Source organism: Pelecanus crispus, chromosome 12 (assembly GCF_030463565.1).
Source record: "Pelecanus crispus isolate bPelCri1 chromosome 12, bPelCri1.pri, whole genome shotgun sequence".
Taxonomy (NCBI): domain Eukaryota; kingdom Metazoa; phylum Chordata; class Aves; order Pelecaniformes; family Pelecanidae; genus Pelecanus; species Pelecanus crispus.
In genome coordinates this window covers 15,536,596-15,556,355 of record NC_134654.1, presented here as the reverse complement: position 1 = coordinate 15,556,355, position 19,760 = coordinate 15,536,596, and the positions used below count along the sequence as shown (strand labels likewise).

The 19,760-nt window shown below is 44.1% G+C and overlaps 1 protein-coding gene across 2 annotated transcripts; it reads left to right on the top strand.

The window, feature by feature from the left end:
• Window positions 1–270: 270 nt before the first annotated feature.
• On the top strand, window positions 271–17,569 carry LOC104027583 (myosin heavy chain, skeletal muscle, adult). 2 transcript variants are annotated; one of them, XM_075719565.1, is made up of 38 exons: window positions 271–501; window positions 590–733; window positions 827–983; window positions 1,524–1,551; window positions 1,650–1,764; window positions 1,851–1,943; window positions 2,062–2,125; window positions 2,208–2,306; window positions 2,408–2,511; window positions 2,598–2,736; window positions 3,668–3,786; window positions 3,886–4,035; window positions 4,582–4,752; window positions 6,195–6,504; window positions 6,609–6,676; window positions 8,168–8,255; window positions 8,350–8,467; window positions 8,741–8,864; window positions 9,313–9,449; window positions 9,540–9,795; window positions 10,771–11,013; window positions 11,116–11,292; window positions 11,379–11,524; window positions 11,613–11,703; window positions 11,792–12,181; window positions 12,436–12,562; window positions 12,657–12,775; window positions 13,080–13,276; window positions 13,670–13,853; window positions 13,940–14,105; window positions 14,277–14,401; window positions 14,566–14,874; window positions 14,975–15,178; window positions 15,464–15,589; window positions 15,685–15,855; window positions 15,942–16,046; window positions 16,186–16,281; window positions 17,329–17,569. In XM_075719565.1, the coding sequence occupies exons 1-38, from the start codon at window positions 295–297 to the stop codon at window positions 17,473–17,475; spliced, it is 5,814 nt and encodes a 1,937-aa protein (XP_075575680.1). In that variant the 5' UTR covers window positions 271–294; the 3' UTR covers window positions 17,476–17,569. The 2 variants fall into 2 exon arrangements, with proteins under 2 accessions (XP_075575680.1, XP_075575679.1); XM_075719564.1 differs by having other exon boundaries at window positions 6,606–6,676.
• Window positions 17,570–19,760: the final 2,191 nt, after the last annotated feature.

The window sequence follows — 19,760 nt, the reverse complement described above, 5'->3', positions numbered from 1 at the left end:
ACACAGTATTCTTAAAGCTCCAAACCCACAGTTCTGAAAGGTGATTAAAAGTTGCTCTCCTAAATATTTGAAGACCTAGACTACATCAACGAAAACCTCTTACTTTCTAAGTTGACCTAAAAATTGTCTCTGGTTAGCTCATGTTAGATGTCCCATGTACTCAGTATGAAGAGAAACCGAGGTACAGGGTATAAAATTTTTCCCAATCTTACAGAAAAGACATAACTAATGAGTGCCATATTGTTCCTCCCCATTAGAGTCCTGTGCTTGACGTGCCTTCAGTAAAGTGCAGACATGGCCTCTGCAGACTCTGAGATGGCTGTTTTTGGGGAGGCGGCTCCCTATCTCCGAAAGTCAGAGAAGGAAAGAATTGCAGCCCAGAACAAGCCTTTTGATGCCAAGACATCCGTCTTTGTGGCCCATCCTAAGGAATCCTTTGTGAAAGGGACAATCCAGAGCAGGGAATCAGGGAAGGTCACTGTCAAGACTGAAGCTGGAGAAGTGAGTGAAAAACAAGGCTGAAGGACACCATTTGCATCCCATTCCAAGCTTTCAGCTGACATACATGGATCTTTTGTTTCCTTGGCAGACCCTGACCGTGAAGGAAGATCAAATCTTCGCCATGAATCCTCCCAAGTATGATAAAATCGAGGACATGGCCATGATGACCCACCTCCATGAACCCGCTGTGCTGTACAACCTCAAAGAGCGTTATGCAGCCTGGATGATCTACGTAAGTACCAGCAGCAGTCTTCCTTTGGGCAGGTAGGAGGAACTGCTCTGCCAGGTTAAGTGGAAGCCCATGTGCTGTCTCCCTTCCTTGCAGACCTACTCGGGTCTCTTCTGTGTCACTGTCAACCCCTACAAGTGGCTGCCGGTGTACAACCCGGAGGTGGTGTTGGCCTACCGAGGCAAGAAGCGCCAGGAGGCCCCTCCACACATCTTCTCCATCTCTGACAATGCCTATCAGTTCATGCTAACTGGTGAGTGCTTGGCCTCCCTAACAGCAGTCTAAACCAAAAAGGAGCATGTGACAAGCTAGCTTAAAACACCACAGAGATGTTTGACTGAGAACTTGATTGAGTCATGCAGGAATTAATTTCAAGTGAAACTGACCCAGAAGCATGCATGGGCTCAGCACTGTGTCATGTATGCACTTTATTGTATGAAGTTCTACACTCTCCCACTGTAGAAATAGTGCTTGACTCAGTTTGCTACTTTTTTCCACTGATAGGAAAGAAAATGTTATTATTCCATGTAATCCACTATTTTGAACACAGATAGGCAGTTTGATTAGATTTCTTGATGAGAATTTTGTGAAGGGCAAGTGGGTGCACAGCTTGTCTCAGGACCACATGCATCCATTTGGGCTTATACTTACTACTGTTAGTACCTGGAAGGGAATGGGTAGTCTTGGACTTTCTGAAGAAGCCCCAACTTACATTTACAGCTTTATTTCTCACTCAGCTCCATGTTACCCAGGTGAACTGCTAACACTGTCTTTCATTCTGCCTCTTTCACAGATCGTGAGAACCAGTCAATCCTGATCACGTATGTTCATCCCCTGTTTGGGTTGCTGTGGGGCTGCCGGGTGCCAGGGGACCTCTTGCCTGACCACACGCCCTCTGCTTCTCTCTTTGGTTTCACAGTGGAGAATCTGGTGCAGGGAAGACTGTGAACACAAAGCGTGTCATCCAGTACTTTGCAACAATTGCAGCGAGTGGGGAGAAGAAGAAGGAGGAGCAGCAGTCTGGCAAAATGAAGGTAAATTAATAGATATTGGCTTGAATCAATGCTTTTCTTGACATGATTTATGGAAATGATAACCAGGAATAATTATCATCCTACAGGGAACTCTTGAGGATCAAATCATCAGTGCTAACCCACTGCTGGAAGCCTTTGGAAACGCCAAGACTGTGAGGAATGACAATTCCTCACGCTTTGTAAGTTGTTGAAAAACCCTCCTCATGATAACAGTAGTGATGGGCTAGTGGTATTCTCACATAAGGAGATGGCAACGAAATGCATCTAGGCTGAAATGCTTCTCGTTCTCCTTAACAGGGCAAATTCATCAGAATCCACTTTGGGGCCACAGGCAAACTGGCTTCTGCTGACATTGAAACTTGTAAGAGACTCTCCTGGCCTGATCACATTCTTTCTCACCCTCCCCAGTACTTGTGCTAACTCTGTCCTACTGTCCTTGCCAGATCTGCTGGAGAAGTCCAGAGTCACTTTCCAGCTCAAGGCAGAAAGAAGCTACCACATATTTTATCAGGTCACCTCTAACAAGAAGCCAGAACTAATTGGTAAGAGGCATCAGTGAGCTTTCTGGAGGAAGATCACTGAGCAAGATTTAACTACATTACAGAACCAATGAAATTTAACCCATGAACCCATTTGTTTTCAGAAATGCTCCTCATCACCACCAACCCATATGACTACCCTTTTGTGAGTCAAGGTGAAATCACTGTTCCAAGCATTGATGACAAGGAAGAGCTGATGGCTACAGATGTAAGTAACTTACAAAACAGGTCAACAGGCACAGGTCATACATTACATAACATGCAAATATTTCACTTTACTGATTGTATTACCAGAGTGCCATTGACATCCTGGGCTTCACTGCCGATGAAAAGACTGCCATCTACAAGCTGACAGGGGCTGTCATGCACTACGGGAACTTGAAGTTTAAGCAGAAACCAAGAGAGGAGCAGGCAGAGCCAGATGGCACAGAAGGTATTATCAAATTCAATAATTAAACCTTCTCTAAGCCTCTATGGATGTGGAAGACAGCAAAAGTTGTTCTTTGTTGGATCCCAAGGAAAACAGTAAGCCAGAAAAAACCTGACCCTTGACCTCTTCTCAGTACATCAAGTTCCCTGATATCAGGATTTTTGTATCTTATGCTATGAACAATTAATAGCTTAAACTGTCCTTTATACACTTCCAGTAACATTATTAGTCATACCTTTGTTGGAATATGGCTTGCAATTGTGAAACAGCCAAGTGGTTCAGCTCTAACAGGATGGGGGACCATGTTCCCATTCACCCTCACCTGTCAGATGCTCAGGGAACTCTGGTGTGAGAGCTGTATTTGATTACTCTCCTTTGTTGGCACACACCTACAACCCACATCCCCAGTTCTCTGAGCAATGGCTTCTCTTGCTAAACAACTAGGCAGAAGGTGGGAAGTACCATAGCTAAAAGGATGAAACCCAGTGAGTTTGATTGAACATCAGAAACGGAAGCTCAGAAAATGCTGTAGGCTCTGGATCTGAAAGAGATATCCTCTCTGTGTTCCACCCTAAATATTGGGTGGTTTTGATCACCTGAATGTAGATCAGTATCTGACTGTTGTCACTGCAAGCTCCTGAGCTACGCATGTGCTACAAATATTCAGACTGACAAGCTGCAGCTTTTGTTTTTGTGCCAGATTTTTGAAAACATCATTACTTTCTATGTGCTTCAGTGAAGATTATCAAACATAAATTCTTTTAGAAAAGCTCAATATGCATAATGATGACTTTGATGTTACCAAGATTCCCTCTGTGAGAGTCTATGGAAAGATTTCAAAGAACAGAAATCTGAATCTGCAGCCTTTAGAGAATACTCCAGGATTCAAAGTCTGTGTGACACTAAATTCTTCCTTTTTCCTCTGTTTTTTTAGTTGCTGACAAGGCTGCCTACCTTATGGGTCTGAATTCAGCTGACATGCTGAAGGCACTATGCTACCCCCGAGTCAAGGTTGGGAATGAATATGTGACCAAGGGTCAAACTGCACAGCAGGTAAGAAACATGGTAACCTGGAACCATGTTTTCAATTAAGATCCTTTTGATTCTCCTCTGCTCTGTATGGTAACTACAGGCGTTTTTTTTTTCTTATAGGTGCACAATGCTGTAGGTGCTCTTGCAAAGGCTGTCTATGAGAGGATGTTCTTGTGGATGGTTGTTCGTATCAATCAACAGCTAGATACGAAGCAGCCCAGACAGTACTTCATTGGAGTCCTGGATATTGCTGGCTTTGAAATCTTTGATGTAAGTAACAAAGATTTTGTAAGAGCTATTTGGAAGTGACAACTGGATGTTACGATCACTCTGAGACATATTTTTAAAGAAGATACAGTATCATCACATAATTTTTTGCAGCTATTTGTCTTTTTATGTAATGAAGCAAAAAAAATGACGTTTCAAAGGACTTGTCTTATTTCAAGATGTGCAAACTCCAAAGTACAGAATGGTCCAATCAGAAAAATTCCTTGGTTTAAATGATCAAGGCCAAGACAGTATGAAAACATGTATATCATGATAGGCCTAAACTTGGCTTTTTTCTCCCTGTAATTTGGTCTCAGTTTATACAAGAAATATATTTTATCTTCACATTTTTATCAATGAAAAAAAATTCCTTGTGGACAATAAATTTGATGCATTTCTCTGTTTTGTTACATAGACATAAAGCAGACTGAAGAAATAAACAGACTTGACAATGAAGCCAAGATAACTGCATTCCTTATTTTTGCAGGATGAGGTTTTACAATTATTGCTGCATCTTGCAAATATGGGTCTGTCTTATTTTATTTCAAGTTTAACAGCTTTGAGCAGCTGTGCATCAACTTCACCAACGAGAAACTGCAACAGTTCTTCAACCACCACATGTTTGTGCTGGAGCAGGAGGAGTACAAGAAGGAAGGAATTGAATGGACATTCATTGACTTTGGGATGGACCTGGCTGCCTGCATTGAGCTGATTGAGAAGGTATCCTTCCTGTTCAAATGCATTACATGCGTGGAAATTCTGTATTTACTTGGGCTCATTTTTCAAAGGGATCCTCTATGTTCATGTCGAAATATTCAGCTTTTGTTATTCAAAATACCTTGCCCGGTAGTTTATTTTTTCTGTGAAGTGAGACATGAAGGAGATTTCATACAGCTGTGTGGGAGCTAGTCTGTACTGGTCTCTTTTCAAGTGCCAAAAGGTTGTTAAACTCCCAATAAGTGTGTTCTTCCAAAACAGCTAGAGTCAATTTCCAGGTCAGTGTGTCCTCCTCACCTTTCAGCTCTGACAGACTTGTGCTTGTACAGCAGAATAGCTATATCTTTGTAAAATTAACATAGAAGATGGACATACATAACTGTCGGCACACAGCTGCACTTACATATGCATCCTTTGACAGACGATGAGAAGGCAGTCACACTGCACATGAGATTAAAAGTTCAGTGGCCGGCAGGATGATAAGTAGTTAGAATCACAGAATCACAGAACCGCTGAGGTTTGAAGGCAGCTCTAGAGATCACTTAGTCTGACCCCCTTGGTCAAGGCAGGGTCAGCTAGAACAGGTAGCGCAGGTGCATGTCCAGTTGGGTTTTTAATATCTCCAAGGGTGGAGACTCCACAGATACTCTGGGGAACATGTTACAACTTTCGACCACCCTCACAGTAAAGAAGCTTTTTTTTCTTCTGTTTAAATGGAATTTCATGTATTTCAATTCATGCCTGTTCCATCTTGTCCTGTCACTGAACAGCACTGAGAAGCCTCTAGTTCTGACTTCTTTATCACCTCCCATTAGGTATTTATACACATTGATAAGATCACCCAGAGCTTTCTCTTTTCCAGGCTGAACAGTCCCATGTACACAGCTTCTCCTTGTATGTCAGATGTTCCAGTCATTTAAATATCTTTGTGGCCTGTCACTGGGCTCACTCTATTATGTCTATGTTTCTCTTGTATTGGGGAGCCAAGAACTGGACACAGCGCTCCAGATGTTTCTCAGCAGAGCTGAGTAGAGGGGAAGGATCACCTCCCTTGAGCTGCTGGCCACACTCTTAATGCAGCCCAGGAAGAGCTGGCTGCCTTTGCAGGAAGGGTGTATTGTTGGCTCCTGTTCAATTTGTCGAAGACATCTGTGTGTCCTTTGAGTCCTGCTAGATAAGAAGGTGGTGCTCTGATTTTATAAAACACATTCTCAATATGAACTAAATGAATTTCCATTAATCTTTATGAGTCATTTGGTGTTAAAAAATGTAGGTATCAATTCGTTTAATCTCTCTTTCTAGCAGAAAATGTAATTGAATAATAATTGAATAATAATCTTTCCTGATGTGTATCTCAGTCTGTGTTCCACTACTTTGCCTAGGTGAAGGTCATTATTGCCCTGAAAACTAAATTTCAATCTGTCTCCCTTGTGTGTTTCTTCCAGCCTATGGGTATCTTCTCCATCCTGGAAGAGGAGTGCATGTTCCCTAAGGCAACTGACACCTCTTTCAAGAACAAGCTCTATGACCAGCATCTGGGCAAATCCGGCAACTTTCAGAAGCCCAAGCCTACCAAAGGGAAGACTGAGGCCCACTTCTCCCTGATACACTATGCTGGCACAGTAGACTACAACATCACTGGCTGGCTTGAGAAGAACAAAGATCCCTTGAACGAAACTGTCATTGGGTTGTACCAGAAATCATCACTGAAAACATTGGCCTTACTCTTTGCCAACTATGGTGGAGCAGAAGCAGGTTGGTTCTATGAATTCCATATTTTCATTGATGTACAGCTTACAAAAAGGAATCATAACGCAAAAATCTAAAACCTGTTTTATTTATTTTCAATTTTGCAGAAGCTAGTGCTGGCAAGAAAGGTGGCAAGAAGAAGGGTTCTTCCTTCCAGACTGTCTCAGCTCTTTTCCGGGTACAGTAGATAGTTCATTATTTCTTCCTAAGATGAGGAGTAAACCCGCCATTTAAAATGGCTATTATTTTCTTGGCTTAGTTGTGTTAAAAGACCATGAAGTTCTTGGGCCATATTTTGCTGGGAATAAATCCACTGTGATCTATTTATGCTCCATTCCACTGAATGCACAACTTTTCTTTTTGTCCACTTGTCCCAAGATGATGTTTCCAAACGGAAGAATGTCATACTGAAAACTTCTAAAATATTCCTAAAATATACCAGATTTCCTTCAGATGCCCACCTCTGACTTCAGAACCTTTTATTGCCCTTTAACAATATTCTGCCCACTGGTCTGGAGGATGACCTGTTTGCTCCATTTGTATCTCTAGTTCTTCTCCATGATTCAGGGATCAATCTCTTATAGCTGAAACATCACCACTCCTTGCGTTATGGATTTTTAAGATGTCAGATACTTGACAGTTCTTTGTCATCACCAAGTCTTGCTGCCTGGCTGCTCCATACACTTCTGCCAGGTGAAATACCTAGTCTCTCCTGAGTTTATTTATTACCATATTCATCTTTCTTTTAGGACTCCCTTCTTGATATACACTAGTTTCTTCTACAGATCTGCTGTCATATGATTCTTGATCACCAGATAGCATCTGGCCAGTGCTCTGAAACAGGACGTGGGCATGTGTGTATGTGCCCCCAGAAAAATAATCATAGCTGTAGGGCCTTGGCCTTGCCAGTGGGAAATTATTGCCAACATGTATCATTCAAAAATAATGCAATAAGCCTATGTTTAAAGGTCATAAGAATTTAAGAGGTAAAGTTATAGGAGAAATATTATTTGGGTTGCATTTCTGTTATGTTTTCAAACTTTCTTCCACTATCCCTCTTGTTTAGACATGTTAGTGTCTAGACATCTTAATTTTCTGGCTGGTTAATTTACGTACTCTGAGATGTCCTCTGGAGGCACCTGCTTCCCTCCACTAATTGTAGGCAATAATTATTTATAAATAAGTATACAGATATTAATTACAAAACAAGGCTGGGATTCATCTCACCTTATTCTCATCTTACCTTACAAAATAAACATGTAATCTAATAAAACTCAGCTTGTCATTTTTGTTCCTTTTGCTTTCAGTGGGGAAAACAGGAAGGTTCTATGCAGTGTGCTCCATATGACCCATATTAAATGCCGACTGTAGTATGCTTCAAACTGCCTTATAGAGGTACCAGTTTATCTCTCTGGGTTCATCCAATGGAAGATGGATATAATTTCTAATGAAGGCATTCCACTAGAGTCAGTGAAATGTATTGAAATTGTATGTTTAAGAGTACGATATTTCCTACAAATTAGTCAGAATAACTTTATACATTAAGTTAATAACAGCAAAGACCTGTGGGAAGTCAGAAAAAATGATGCATGGGGCTTCATTTCAGAGGGCTTGATGCTTATAGCGAATTACACTTGCTAATATAAACTGTTGTTAATGACTCTCCCAGGAGAATTTAAACAAGCTGATGACCAATTTGCGAAGCACTCACCCCCATTTTGTACGCTGCATCATCCCAAATGAAACAAAAACACCTGGTAAGAGACTCACATATAGAAGGTTTTCAGTATGGTGCAGCTCTTCCCCTCTGTATTACAGGATATAGCATGTATTTGTGCTCTGAATTGCTAGGTGCCATGGAGCATGAACTGGTGCTTCACCAGCTGAGGTGTAACGGTGTGCTGGAAGGGATCAGAATTTGCAGGAAAGGATTTCCCAACAGAGTCCTGTATGCAGATTTTAAACAGAGGTCAGACTTCTTTGTCTTGCTGGATCATTTTGTGCATCTTGAGTAGCTTGTGAAATTCAAGTTCCACCTCTGGTGACTAAAGCATTCTCTAAAGTTTATGTTTAGCAGGACTGTTACATTCTCAACAGTTCTTAGACTCTTTCTTGCAGTGTACCAGCCAATTGGTCTCAGCAACAGACCTCTTTATATTCATAGAATCATAGAATCATTTAGGTTGGAAAAGACCCTTAAGATCATTGAGTCCAGTGCAATTCCTTCCATTTTCTCCCCCAGATACAAAGTATTAAATGCAAGTGCTATCCCAGAGGGACAGTTCATTGACAGCAAGAAAGCTTGTGAGAAACTTCTTGGATCAATTGATATAGACCACACTCAATACAAATTCGGTCACACCAAGGTACAAAACCTGTTTGTACTATGTGTTTTTGGTTTGCATGGCTTGAGAATGATACTCAGATTCTCCAGATAGTATGTAAAATGATCAAATAGTGTATTTAAAAGAAATCAGCTAAGTACTTATTGACTCAACACTTGCATAAAACTGAAATTCATTGCAATAGGATGATTTCATTAAGGGTTAATTAAGGGTTCATAATTTAAGACAAAGTTGTAGAATAAAAGAATCAAGGGTTAATAAAAACAAAGGCAAAATGTCTGGCTTTTATAGTTCCTCAACTGCAGGTTGGAAGCTTGGCGATATAACAGAGGGTCTATCACTGCACACATTCTTTGTGCTTTTGCTCTTTCTCTTAACTTCCCATATTATCTGCTATAGGTGACAGGGTATCAGCCTACACTGGACAACAAGCACATACACTGCACCTTTTTTCTTGTTCTTACCTAAGGTGTTCTTCAAAGCTGGGCTGGTAGGTCTGCTGGAAGAGATGAGAGATGAGAAACTGGCACAGCTCATCACTCGCACACAGGCCAGGTGCAGGGGCTTCCTGATGAGAGTGGAGTACCAGAGAATGGTGGAAAGGAGGTAGACACTTCTTCAAATTAGGTTCACTGTATTTGGCTTATTGTGTCATCATGGTCTAAATATTTAATATTAATTTGACTTACCTTTCAGAGAGTCCATTTTCTGCATCCAGTACAACATTCGTGCATTCATGAATGTCAAGCACTGGCCCTGGATGAAGCTGTTCTTCAAGATCAAGCCCTTGCTGAAGAGTGCAGAATCTGAGAAGGAGATGGCCAACATGAAACAAGAGTTTGAGAAAACCAAGGAAGAGCTTGCAAAGTCTGAGGCAAAGAGGAAGGAGCTGGAGGAGAAAATGGTGAAACTGGTGCAGGAAAAAAATGACCTGCAGCTCCAAGTGCAGGCTGTGAGTACTGCCAGTGTGCCTCATTCTAACTGAACTGACTATCAGGCTGATATTTACAACTACATTTTCAAAAGACACATAGAAACTACAATCTAATTAAATTCAATTGTATTTCATTAAGTGGTGCTCCTAAAACTATAATTAGCTTCAGTAAGGACTGTCAGGAGGCTTTAGTCAAGATACTGCATGGGTGAGTGTTTTCCATGGTGTATGCTGAGGTCTCTGTCATTTACATTCAGTTAAACTGCATCAGAACAATCAACAAACTTTACTTTTATTAGTATGATGTTTGTCCTTCTAGTAATTTTTTCCTACCTCTCCAAAACTGAGTATGCCTATCCTTATGCACACATGATTAGGAATTCTTGGGACAAGATAAGAGGACATTTCTTGCCTCTCTTTATTCTCCAATTAAACAAGATAACATGTTTCTCTCTGGTGTAAGTAGTGGCTTAGCTGTTACGAATATTACTATGTTGCAATGCTGAACTAACTGAGAGGAAACAGAATTTAATGTTCTCACTCGCCCTCCTAAATAACTCAAAATAATTACATAAAATTATGTGGTACATCTGCGGTGCTGTAATGCTGTAGTTTCTAAATTAAATCGTTCACAGAATAGAGAAGACTGTATCTTCAAAGTAATACTATGCAGCATATGTAATAGGAAAATTTACATGCTCAATTTCTAAAGAATCTTGAACTGTAAAAAGATTAAGAAATCCACTCAATGCTAAAATTATAATTTTTCTTTCATATTACTTCTGCTAGACTGAAACTTGAGACAAAATATAACAAATAACAAAAAAAAAGTTGCAAAAAAAGCCTAGAGACAAATTTTCCAGCAATTCATTCTGTTGGAACATAAACCAAATTTTTAATTACAAAACTACTATCCAGGACTCTAAACTATGAAGGTAAGCATCTTGATATTCTCTCAAAAAACATATCACTAAAAATGGTATTTTCCACCAGGAAGCTGATGCTTTGGCTGATGCTGAGGAAAGATGTGACCAGCTCATCAAAACTAAAATCCAACTGGAAGCTAAAGTTAAAGAGGTGACTGAAAGGGCTGAGGATGAGGAGGAAATTAATGCTGAGCTGACAGCCAAGAAGAGGAAACTGGAGGATGAATGTTCAGAGCTGAAGAAAGATATTGATGATCTTGAGTTAACACTGGCCAAGGTTGAGAAGGAAAAACACGCCACCGAAAACAAGGTATAAGACAGAAGCTGTCACTTTTACAGAAAAGACCTCTATTTTGTAATACAGTATGAAGTTTTAAACAACATTTTTTTAACTGCTCCCTTCTCCTCAAAGGTGAAAAACCTCACAGAGGAGATGGCAGCCCTGGACGAGACAATTGTGAAGCTGACAAAAGAGAAGAAAGCCCTCCAAGAGGCCCACCAGCAGACACTGGATGACCTGCAGGCAGAAGAGGACAAAGTCAATACTCTGACCAAAGCTAAGACCAAGCTGGAGCAGCAAGTGGACGATGTAAGCACATGTATAGCTAAATGAAACGGAAAACTTTGTAGAGGAAAGCGTAGGCAGCAGAGCACTGATGGCTTTGTTCTTTTTAGCTGGAAGGGTCCCTGGAGCAAGAGAAGAAACTGCGCATGGACCTTGAGAGAGCTAAGAGGAAACTCGAAGGAGACCTGAAGCTGGCAAATGACAGCATAATGGACTTGGAAAATGATAAGCAGCAGCTGGATGAGAAACTGAAGAAGTAAGTGTGGCTGTGGGGCACCTGAGTGCTGGGCTGGCGCACTTGGGTGGTTGTGTTCAGGCACTAACATGGTTTGCTTTGTGCAAAGGAAAGACTTTGAAATCAGCCAGATCCAGAGCAAAATCGAGGATGAGCAAGCCCTGGGCATGCAATTGCAGAAGAAGATCAAGGAGCTGCAGGCAAGTCTGTGTTCCTTCCCCTCTCCCACCCAGTCTCAGGTCAGGTAGGAGGAGGGCATGGGTGTGAAGGGTCCCTAATGTTCCCCAGGCTCGTATTGAGGAACTGGAGGAGGAAATTGAGGCAGAGCGAACCTCTCGGGCAAAAGCAGAGAAGCATCGGGCTGACCTCTCGAGGGAGCTAGAGGAGATCAGTGAGCGCTTGGAAGAAGCAGGAGGGGCTACCACAGCTCAGATTGAGATGAACAAGAAGCGTGAGGCAGAATTCCAGAAGATGCGCCGCGACCTCGAAGAGGCCACGCTGCAGCACGAAGCCACGGCTGCTGCCCTGCGGAAAAAGCATGCGGACAGCACAGCTGAGCTCGGGGAGCAGATCGACAACCTGCAACGAGTGAAGCAGAAGCTGGAGAAGGAGAAGAGTGAGCTGAAGATGGAGATTGACGACTTGGCCAGTAACATGGAATCTGTCTCCAAAGCCAAGGTACACAAATACTTCTATTAGTAATTGGAAAACAATGTAATATTTGTGGTTAATTGTATCTTATTTAACTATTATCAGGTTATAATATAACTATTTTCTCCAAATCCAACGTATAGAACTGTTTGCGAATACACGTAGTCCCCAGATATGTAAACTGCATCTTCTGGACAAATTTTCCTGCTTTAACTAAGGCAGGTATATATAACTAAGGCAGATGTATTAACTCTATTTTCTTATGTGTGATTGACACCTAGGCAAACCTGGAGAAGATGTGCCGCACCCTGGAAGACCAACTAAGTGAATTTAAAACAAAGGAGGAGCAGAATCAGCGCATGATCAGCGATCTCAGTGCTCAAAGAGCTCGTCTGCAGACAGAATCTGGTACGGCACTTCCATCTCTAGTTTGGAAATGGAAGAACCCTCTAAATTACTCTTTTGGCTGTTAAAATTCTTTCTTAATTACAAACTTTTCCAGGTGAATATGCACGCCAAGTAGAGGAAAAAGATGCTTTAATTTCTCAGCTGTCTAGAGGGAAACAGGCTTTCACCCAGCAGATTGAAGAATTGAAGCGGCAATTAGAAGAAGAGATAAAGGTGAAGATATTTCATGTTACTTATGAAATAAATATTTTACATCACATTGGTTTTGGTGCAGTGTTCAAGAGTTTAGAAGGTTATCTAATTAAAAGTTCAAAGCATCCCATTAGGCAATCTAGGCCCTGTCAGTGCAGGACTCCCAGCTTCTTGCAGTTTATCAGACTTTGGCTTTTATTTTTTTCATGCAGTCAGTTAATCACTATTTCTCTGGGATATATTCCAGTGTCTAAGTGTCAGTAAGAGAAAATTTCCCAGGATACATCTACTACTTATTACTTATTACTTATCTTTTTACTACCAGGCCAAGAATGCTCTGGCCCATGGCTTGCAGTCAGCGCGCCATGACTGTGACTTACTCCGGGAACAATATGAGGAGGAGCAGGAAGCCAAGAGTGAGCTGCAGCGTGCCCTATCCAAAGCCAACAGCGAAGTGGCCCAGTGGAGAACCAAATACGAGACAGATGCTATTCAGCGCACAGAGGAGTTGGAGGAGGCCAAGTACGTGAGGAGTGTGGGGAAGGCTGGCAGAAACCAGTAACAGAAATTTGAAGAGACTACTAAGATACTGAAAGGCAAAAGCCTAGTTGTAGGTTGGGGAGGAGTTATATGAAACAGGTATATGTACTATAAAAGATGTAGTTTTCAAAAACACAAGGAAAATATGCTATATGACAAAGAATGCAGGAGAAAGGCAATGTGTGGTGTGTGCAGAGGGCAGAGGGATAGCTAGACACAGGGGAAAGAAAAAGGGAAGAAAAATTACTGGCTACGGTAGGCTCTGCAGCATGTACGTGGGGACCAAATACTGCAAAGTGCCTCAGCACTGTGATGAAAATGAAAAAAAACTTCCATTTTAGTCCCCAGTTATGTCCTCTGCTTACCACCTCCCAGGAAGAAGCTGGCACAGCGCCTGCAGGATGCAGAGGAACACGTCGAAGCTGTCAATGCCAAATGTGCCTCCCTGGAAAAGACAAAGCAGCGGCTGCAGAATGAAGTGGAGGACCTGATGATTGACGTGGAGCGATCAAATGCTGCCTGCGCAGCTCTGGATAAGAAGCAGAAGAACTTTGACAAGGTCTTTTGGGCTCCAGACCTGGGGCTCCTGGGCAGAGCATCCCCTCCTGATTGCCACATCCATGCTGAGGCCCTGTTTCTCTCCAGATCCTGGCAGAATGGAAGCAGAAGTATGAGGAAACGCAGGCTGAGCTGGAAGCCTCCCAGAAGGAGTCTCGCTCTCTCAGCACGGAGCTGTTTAAGATGAAGAATGCCTATGAGGAGTCCTTGGATCACCTGGAAACGCTGAAGCGTGAGAACAAGAACTTGCAGCGTAAGTCCCTGGCCCTCTGCTCCTGGCAGGGCTTTCCCACAAGCTTGTCTACTAAGCATTCCACATGGGTCCGTGCCTGCAGGTCTGCAAAGGCGTTTGTCACCCTGGTGTGGCAGGGCCCGTCCCATTCGGCTCTGTGCCTGACCATGCCATTGGTCTTTGTTCCCACAGAGGAGATTTCCGACCTCACGGAGCAGATTGCTGAGGGAGGAAAGGCGATTCATGAGCTGGAGAAAGTCAAGAAGCAGATTGAGCAGGAGAAATCTGAAATCCAGGCTGCCTTGGAGGAAGCTGAGGTACATGCCCATAATCACTGGCATCTGCACTAAAAATATGAGCAATGTGGAAATACGGCTAAAACCTGCACAGCCAGCTGAGATTTCCTGAAGTATTCTGTAATTACATAGAAAGCAAGCAGTAGCTTTATCGATGCTACAAGTGTTTGTGTCCACTTGTCCAGGCCTCCCTAGAACATGAAGAGGGGAAGATCCTGCGCCTCCAGCTTGAGCTCAACCAGGTGAAGTCTGAAATTGACAGGAAGATAGCAGAGAAAGATGAGGAAATCGACCAGATGAAGAGAAACCACCTCAGAATTGTGGAGTCCTTGCAGAGCAGCCTGGACGCTGAGATCAGGAGCAGGAATGAAGCCCTGCGTCTGAAGAAGAAGATGGAGGGAGACCTGAATGAAATGGAGATCCAGCTGAGCCATGCCAACCGCGTGGCTGCAGAGGCACAAAAGAACCTGAGAAACACACAGGCAGTGCTCAAGGTCCGTTCAGCAAAGCCACAGAAAGAGAAAAGGCTTCCCTGACATTTTTGGCACCCAAGCGCACACTGTCGCCTTGCAATTTCTCTTGCCTCTTTTGCAGGATACCCAGATACACTTGGACGATGCTCTCAGGACACAGGAGGACCTGAAGGAACAGGTGGCCATGGTGGAGCGCAGAGCAAACCTGTTGCAGGCTGAAGTTGAGGAGTTACGTGCAGCCCTGGAGCAGACGGAGCGGTCGAGGAAAGTGGCTGAGCAGGAGCTTCTGGATGCCACTGAACGTGTGCAGCTCCTCCATACCCAGGTAAGAGCATGGTGCAAAAGCAGTTGTGTTGACACTTAACAAACACAGATGGCTGCTATATACCAGAGGATAGGGAGTACTAGAATGGCTTCTCTACTGTTGTCCACAAGGAAAGGCATACTCAGAGCCCATCACCTGAGCCCACCACTCACATTTAGTAGACAACTATTTTAAAAAGAAGTCCAGAGTTTGAATTGCAAGCTTGAAGAGTAAAGACTTGGCTCAGGCTGTAGGTGTGGTATCGCAGGCCTCAGAATACAAGTCTTGCAATCTCTCTTTGCACAGAACACCAGCTTGATCAACACCAAGAAGAAGCTGGAAACGGACATCATGCAAATTCAGGGTGAAATGGAGGACACGATCCAGGAAGCCCGCAATGCTGAAGAGAAGGCCAAGAAGGCCATCACAGATGTGAGTCAGGGGCTCCTTTCATTGCTGACGGTGGGCGTATTCTCCCCCAAACCGTCTCCAGCCCCAAAACGGCTTTGACCCTTTGCTCTCATCAGGCAGCCATGATGGCAGAAGAGCTGAAGAAGGAGCAGGACACCAGCGCCCACCTGGAGAGGATGAAGAAGAACCTCGACCAGACAGTGAAGGACCTGCAGCACCGTCTGGATGAGGCTGAGCAGTTGGCGCTGAAGGGAGGCAAGAAGCAAATCCAGAAGCTGGAGGCCAGAGTGCGTAGGGCTTTCAGTTGTGCATGAGTGAGCATGTCACGTGAGTAACGACCAGGGGAGCTCCACAGATGGGCTTCTCGTTGCAGGTGCGGGAGCTGGAAGGGGAGGTTGATGCTGAGCAGAAGCGCAGCGCTGAAGCCGTGAAGGGTGTGCGCAAGTACGAGAGGCGGGTGAAGGAGCTGACCTACCAGGTAAGGCAGGAGGCCTCCTTGGGCTGACATACCCTCTCGCAGGAAGTAAAAGTTTTTGCACTTGATTGCCAAGGGGAATTGCTAACTCACATGGTGGGGAAACCAATTCACACTCTTTCCTGTTTGCCAACTGCTTTAGTCTGAGGAAGACCGGAAGAATATTCTTAGGCTGCAGGATCTGGTGGACAAGCTGCAGATGAAGGTGAAATCCTACAAGAGACAATCTGAAGAGGCTGTAAGTATCACTCTGAATGCTTGGCAAGAAACACTTTCCAAGTGGGTAGCATGGTCATTGAGCAGATAAATGGAAGTGCCACTGGAAAGTGCCACTGATCAATAATGGATGGCTTCAAGGTCTTTGAAATTCTTGTAAATTAGCCTAGCTTTTGAGAATGGAATCAATGAGCGAATAAGAAGGCTAATGAGGAGGGCAAGTGCACATAACATTTTTTTGCATTATTTTCAGAATTTTTAAATACATATAACTGTCTTTAAGAAAGATGCCTGTGACCCTTGCAATTCAGAGAAGCTTGGTAGTTATGTGGAAGAAATGACCTGCCAAAACTCCAGAATTCTATGCCTAGGAACACAGAAAATGCTACATAATAAATCCTTCTGATTCAGCATATGCTCATCTACTACAGGGAATTCCACATTTTGGATATGGCCAGGGAAATTTCAGCAGCTAGAGAAGGTGTTGGAAGTACACTCCCAAGCCACATCGTGCACTGCATTTAGAACGGTGCAAGGAGCCTTTGCCTTTTTCTGGGCATGCTGCAATCAGGGATGAACTGAGGGAAGTCCTGCAGCCCCTGAATTTGTGAATGTCTGAGCCATGCTCAGCACTTTGCTGCTGCAAACATTCTAGTACAGACAAGGGCTTCTGGACTCAGATAAGGGGATTTGTGAGAGAGACACTGAGGAGATCTCATGGACTCACTGCCTCTTACAAATTCCTAACCCCATCTCAGGGTCTGCAGAGGTAGTTGAATATTTAATTCCAGAGCTAACAAAATCTGATTTCCAGCTGCCCAGTTTGTTTCCTTCCCACATTCCAGACAGGAATTATGTTCCAACCCAGTTGTGTTCTGTCTACAATGGATCTTCTAAAAAGGGGAGGATGAGGAGGTCTGTGTGAGGCTTATGTGTAAGCAGTGGTGGGTGGGGGATGGAGGTTTGTGCCTTCCCCCAGGGAAGAGCCACAGCCCTGTAAGGCCAAGGCGCAGGATCAATGAAACCCCTGCCCTGGGCTCCTCACCACCAACTGCCTCTCCCCGCACAGGAGGAGCTGTCCAATGTCAACCTCTCCAAGTTCCGCAAGATCCAGCATGAGCTGGAGGAAGCCGAGGAGCGGGCTGACATTGCAGAGTCGCAGGTCAACAAGCTCCGAGCAAAGAGCCGGGAGTTTCATAGGAAGATAGAAGAGTGAGGATGTCATGAGGCAGCAAAGTGACCTGAGGGATGCACAGAATGTGAACTTCTTGGTCGCTTTCTTCTGTAATTAGTCTTTGCGCCCACCTCAATGTCTAGAGAATAAAGACTGTAGATTGCTTTGCATACACACTATGAACAGTGCCGCCTTTTTTTTCCTCATCGATCCTGGGATATTGCATTGCAGCACAAGTTTTCTTGCTTTTCTTGGCTGGAGGAAGGGAGAAGCTAATGCAAACTCTGGACTGAGGACCTGCAAACTGATAGTCCAGCCTGTGCTCTCTTCCATCTCCAGCAGCTCCTTGCCCTGCTCCTGCCCTCACATACTCTTAATGCTTCTCCTATTGTCCTTTTAGCACAGCTTACTTCCCATGTAAGAGGCCAGAGAGGGTGATCCCTTTCCTCTTTCCTTTCCCTGCTTTTGTTTGTGATCCTGGCAGTCACAAACCCTAAACATCAGTCTCGGAGTAAGTTATCAGGAGTGCACTTAACCGTGAAGGAAGGGCCAGTTGTTCCTTGGCAGGGATGATTTTCAGCACACAGAGCACTGTTACAACATGTTGATAGTGCCCCTAAAATCTTCCATCTCTCTTACCCTAGATTCCCTCAGCTGCTGCTACCACCTGCTCCTAGTTTATCTGCAGTAGACAAAATGCTGAGCCCTGCCTGGGGCCACGTGCTGGAAGGACTGCCGCTTAGGGCCTATTTCTTGCACACTGCATGGCACCAACACACCTCCTCAACACATCACCTCAAAGGTCAGCCTTGTCACCTCTTGCACAACAGGCTGCACGTAGCATTGCCTCAGTCAAGAGAAAAGAAGAAAACTGATGGGTGTACCCCTCCATTCCTTTCTCACATACCTGTACCTTGCTTTTGGCCTACATACAGGCTAAACAGACAACATATTTTTGGGAAGAAGAGAAAGGGATGAGGGAAGAAGGGAAGAGGGAAATTGTCAAACACTTTTTCCTTCATTCAGACCCTGATCTGAACAGCAGAGGCACAATGGGCACATACAACTACGAAGTCTCGTGTGCTTTATCAGCCATCTCATCTGGGTTATTCCGACACATTAAGCCTTCCGTCTAATTTGGGTGAAAGACACACGGACAGTGCCAAGGTATGTTAAAGACAAGCCCACAGATGTCTGCCTAAGCTGATGTTTTCATAGAAATGACAGCTCTCAGCTTCCAAATAACTTCTGTCCCTTATTTTCAGGGAGAACACACAGCCTTGGAGGATTTTCTCAGAAACCTCAAAGACTGCAGGGCTGTGTATACAGTGAATCAAACACAGGCTAGTGGTAACTGAGGACTATTAAGTTAATTTGGAAATTCTTTCAGCAATATCAACTTACACAATTGCACCCACTGTTGCAGCACTGCCTGTCTGAAGCGTTTACCGCCAGTCACTCAAGCTGACTCCAGGCTGCAGGATCCCTTTGATGCAGCCCAATGTGGAAAGAATGAGAAACACATTAGCAGCAACTAAGGAGTGAGGTGCATCTGGCACTAAAAGGGAGCAAGAAGCAGACTCAGGAGCAGGGGCTCCTGAGTATGTGTTGATGTTGAAAGCTTGTGACAGTCCACAGCTTTCCACCTCTCTACTGTAGCAGCGCTAGTACTCAAAAGCAGAGGTGGGCCCTCCATGGACCATTGAGCCTAGCAGGGATGCAAGATGGGAGTGGGACTGGTGTTGTGGGCTGAAGGGATGCAGGCTGTGCAGAGAATGATTGTGCCCAAGCCTGAAGAAGGTAGCCCCTGAATGTTTTCCACCTTGATTTGCTTACAATGTTTTCAAGGGAGAGCTTGCCAGTGGAGCTCCTTGGGGTGACAGAAGGTGGTACGGACTGACACTGTCTGCTTGGTCTGAGCTTGTAGAAGTCAATGCCAGAGGCTTTGTCTACAAACAGATGCTCACACTGCTGGGAAGTTGCAACCGACAGCTCCATGGCTGTATGCCTATGACAGCAATATCCAAAGGGCTCTCACCTTACCTGACTCCCAAGTGCAGCCTCACCAGCACACCAGCTCTCAAGAGGAAGTCCAGCCTGCTTCCAGTGTCACTAGCAAGCATTGGTGAACAGAACCTCTGTCAGTGCAGTCTGAAGAGAGCCGCGGGAGAGGGTTCTTTAGGAGCAGACCTGAGTTTTCAATCACAATGACCTTAAGAAACTCACCCAACACCTTGCAGAATGCCAGACTAGTCCTCCCTTCCCATGACACTGCACAACTATTCCCCATGGCTCCCTAGCAGACTCCCAACCTTGTTCATCCCTCC